The sequence below is a fragment of the Pinus tabuliformis genome, chromosome 7 (genome assembly GCF_031772625.1).
Source record: "Pinus tabuliformis cultivar Carrire ecotype Pingquan chromosome 7, CPIR1, whole genome shotgun sequence".
NCBI classification, from domain to species: domain Eukaryota; kingdom Viridiplantae; phylum Streptophyta; class Pinopsida; order Pinales; family Pinaceae; genus Pinus; species Pinus tabuliformis.
Genome location: NC_142293.1, coordinates 2,024,577,996 through 2,024,581,640, shown reverse-complemented (window position 1 = coordinate 2,024,581,640; position 3,645 = coordinate 2,024,577,996). Strand labels below are relative to the sequence as shown.

At 35.6% G+C, this 3,645-nt stretch overlaps 1 protein-coding gene across 1 annotated transcript; it reads right to left on the bottom strand.

The window, feature by feature from the left end:
• Positions 1-1,466: 1,466 nt before the first annotated feature.
• On the bottom strand, positions 1,467-2,735 carry LOC149256619 (uncharacterized). The gene has a single exon (XM_089457477.1). The coding sequence runs from the start codon at positions 2,703-2,705 to the stop codon at positions 2,214-2,216; it is 492 nt and encodes a 163-aa protein (XP_089313603.1). The 5' UTR covers positions 2,706-2,735; the 3' UTR covers positions 1,467-2,213.
• Positions 2,736-3,645: the final 910 nt, after the last annotated feature.

Genomic DNA, 3,645 nt, shown 5'->3' with positions numbered 1-3,645 from the left:
TTAGGGGTATTCTTTAAAATCCCATGAAGACACATGTTATGTCATACATTTACAACATGAAGACCCCATGTGTTAGGATTTGTGCTATAATTGTAAACCTAAGAGAAGAACATGACATTTGAGATGGTAAACGATAATATGGCTCTTGTTGTAGCATTAAGGTTTCTACCCTACTAAAAGACACTTAGATTAGAGCTAATGCCTTGTATGTTTTTGGAGTCTCACGAATGTGAGGCTATAGCAAGATTATGGAGAGATTATCTTTATAAATTTTGAGCTTAGTGTTATGCTTATTTTTGAAGAATAATTGGTTATTGTGTCCCTAGTATTTTATGGAGGTTTTGGTGCTTGTGTTAATGGAATATTTGAAAACATACCGTTTCAAGAATCAACTCATGGGATGGATATGTAGATTTGGAGACTAGTGCAAGAGTTGTCTTACTATGTAAATTTATGATGCAACATGGCTAGGATTTACAAAGTGCAAGGAAGAAAACAATGGTAGTATGGAGAGCTTGCAACATGATAAAAGGTTGTTGTATGTATCGGGGAGGAATTTTTGGTTTTGATGCTAACCTATTGTGGATCTTTGGTGGTGACTAATTCTGTCATGGTTTTACGAACTAAGGTTTGGAGAGTTAAATTTTGTATTAGCTTTATGATACTGAAATGGTGCATAACCCCCCCGCCCCCCACCACCCCTCTCTCTCTCTCTCTCTCTCTCTATATATATATATATATATATATATCCCTAAGGGTTAGCTCAATTGGTAGAGTTCTCGTGGCTAAGTACCTCACTGATTGGGAGGTCATCCTCAATGCCTACGAGATGTGATTTACCCATGGGGAACATATATATATATATATATATGAGATTTTCAACTATTCGAAATTGTGTCCGAAAAATTAATATTTAGAAATGATCTAACATATATATTGAAGATAACGGACTAGATTATATATGAGATTTCCAACTATCCTAAATTGTGTAAGATTTACACTTGTAAATTTTTTCATAATAAAATTAATATTAAGAAACGATCTAACATATACATGGAAGATAACAGGTTAGATTTACACTTGTAAATTTTTTCGTAATAAAATGATTTTTAGGTCTGGTTTATACGTGAAAAGAGTGTGGTGTAACATATATAAATTATGGAACTGAAATAAACTTTTTTTGTAATTATCCAGTTATCTATAATTTAAAGATACATCTAGATTTTTATTATTTTGTAATTATCTAGTTATCTATAATTTAAAGACACGTTGAATTTTTATTATTATTGAACTTATTTGTTTTGTCATTATTATCTATTTTTAATGAATTAATATTTTCATTTGATATTGTTAATAATTAAATTGATGTAAGAAGAAAATAATTAAATTTTTTTACATAGATAGAAACAACACACATTATTTACCATGGGAAAATATAATTGGGGAAAACAACCAACAATAGATCTATTATCTTATGGCTTAAAAGTAGCCAATATCCTTGACTTGAATGCACCCAAGTTGGCCAACACCTTGGCCTCAACCAAGTTAGCATTCTGCTCAACTATAACACCCTACAATAGAAATTTTACATGTCTTTTAAATGCTTTGACTACATGTAATGTCATTGTCTTAATATTACAAACCACCAATTTTGGGTACCCTGAAACCACCACTATTGACCTAACAACCTTGATTCTTTCACGGGGTCAAGTTTCCCTAACAATCCTCCCTTTAAACTTGGATGGTGAAACTTTTTGGATCCAAATTGGAACACCACATGCTACTCTCCCCTATCACGGTTTCACCACTATTGACCTAACAACCTTGATTTTTTCACGGGGTCAAGTTTCCCTAACAATCCTCCCTTTAAACTTGAATGGTGAAACTTTTTGGATCCAAATTGGAACACCACATGCTCCTCTCCCCTATCACCTAGATCTACATAAAAGTTTACTAATAGAGGTATACATGCCTATAGTTGTATGTCTATTTACATGTAGATTACAAATTTCTATCTCCAAAATGGATTTGATCTTTCTACTCAAATTTAACCCATTACATTAAAGAATCTCCCCGCCTTTGAAAAGCTTTAACTACATGCAATAATGTAGGGTTAATACCAAGTATTTAAAGCCAGCGTTATTATCGAATAACCATGACTCATGAATCAAATTTACCTAACAGGTTACAAAAATACTACAAAAAAGAGGATTTCAGCAGAGTAAACGCCTGGAGGTGATGAAGATAAGGGCAGGGAAGAAAAGCACATGAACGCAGAGAGCGAGCCTGTAAGCCGAAAAATAGTCCTTATAACTCACTGAACATGAACATGAACATGGAACGCCTCCGCCTTCTATATCTTCATCGCCACTGCTTATCAAATTGCCAGAACCATTTTGTAAGAGGAGAAGCCGGAGCTTTATGAAGTCCAAGTGGGTCTCTGTCATAAATGCGAAGGAGAGAGCAGCCATGGTGGATATGCAGGCAAGTGCAGAGAGATAGACGTGAGGAGGAAGCCATGAGATGCCATGCCCACAAATGTTGGGCTCCTGGGGATGAGAGTGAGTGTGAGTTCTGAGGAGAAACCCGAGCAATGCAAGTTGGAATACAACATAAAGAGCCACAAGTGCAGACGTGTCTGGTGCGCTCTTCAATTTGATCCGAGTGATGTGATTAATTGAGGGGCGAGAACATGAAATCTTCATCTGCTCAGAAATCAATGACACAAATTGAATACCAGAGAAACAAAAGATACGAAGGAATTGATATGGTAGCGACTTATTTTAAGGGAGGTGGCCGCGTATGACGTTGCAGCAGCTGCACAGAAAAAGGTGGTCACGGGTTACCTCGGCCGGCAGTCACACGGCAGGAAGTATGGCCCCACGCGTTCCCTGATTTTTTTTTATTTATTTAAAAATCTTTGGCGTTGCAGCAGTTGCCTCAACGTTCCCCCGCGGACGATGAAGACGGTGGGAAAGATCACCCCACTTTCCTGAGTGGTGTTGGCCCTTTCCATTATTAAAGTCCGTGTTCTACGAATTTCATGTGAACAACATCACGGGATGTTAATGACCCAACCACTAAGTAAGGGATGGAATTTCAAGACCAGACAGCCTGTCAAACTTGACATCCATTTTCTCAGAGTATTTGACAGTAGTATATTTAATAGACATATCATGTCAGGATGGACGATTTGACATCAAATTTCATCCCTCCTGGTTTTGAGAGTCTCCCTCCATATGGAAGTTGTAGAATGTGTTTTTTTTATACATAATTAAAATACTCTACAAGTAATGAAGGTTGTGGAATGTGTCTTTATACATAATTAAAATCTTTTATAATTATTTATAATTGGTATAAAGAAAATAAAAAAATATAATAATTAAATTAAAAAAATAAATGGTATGTTTCAATTTTGTATGGTGATAACATTGTTAGAAGTTTAGTTTTCATGGGTGTTACTCCTATTTGATAAGTTGGTAAAAATGTAAAGTAAATGTGAATGCAAGGTTTTCTGTTTAAATAAATAATATATCTCTTTTTAAGGTCACAGACACCAAATTGGTGTATGAGATCCCACAAGACCCCCTTATTTATGGGACTGCTAAGTCTACGAAGGCATACATACTCTACCCCTCTCTGGTT

Coding starts and splice junctions, on each gene's coding strand:
- LOC149256619 (XM_089457477.1), bottom strand. CDS start 2,705: ATGAAGATTTCATGTTCTCGCCCCTCAATTAATCACATCACTCGGATC.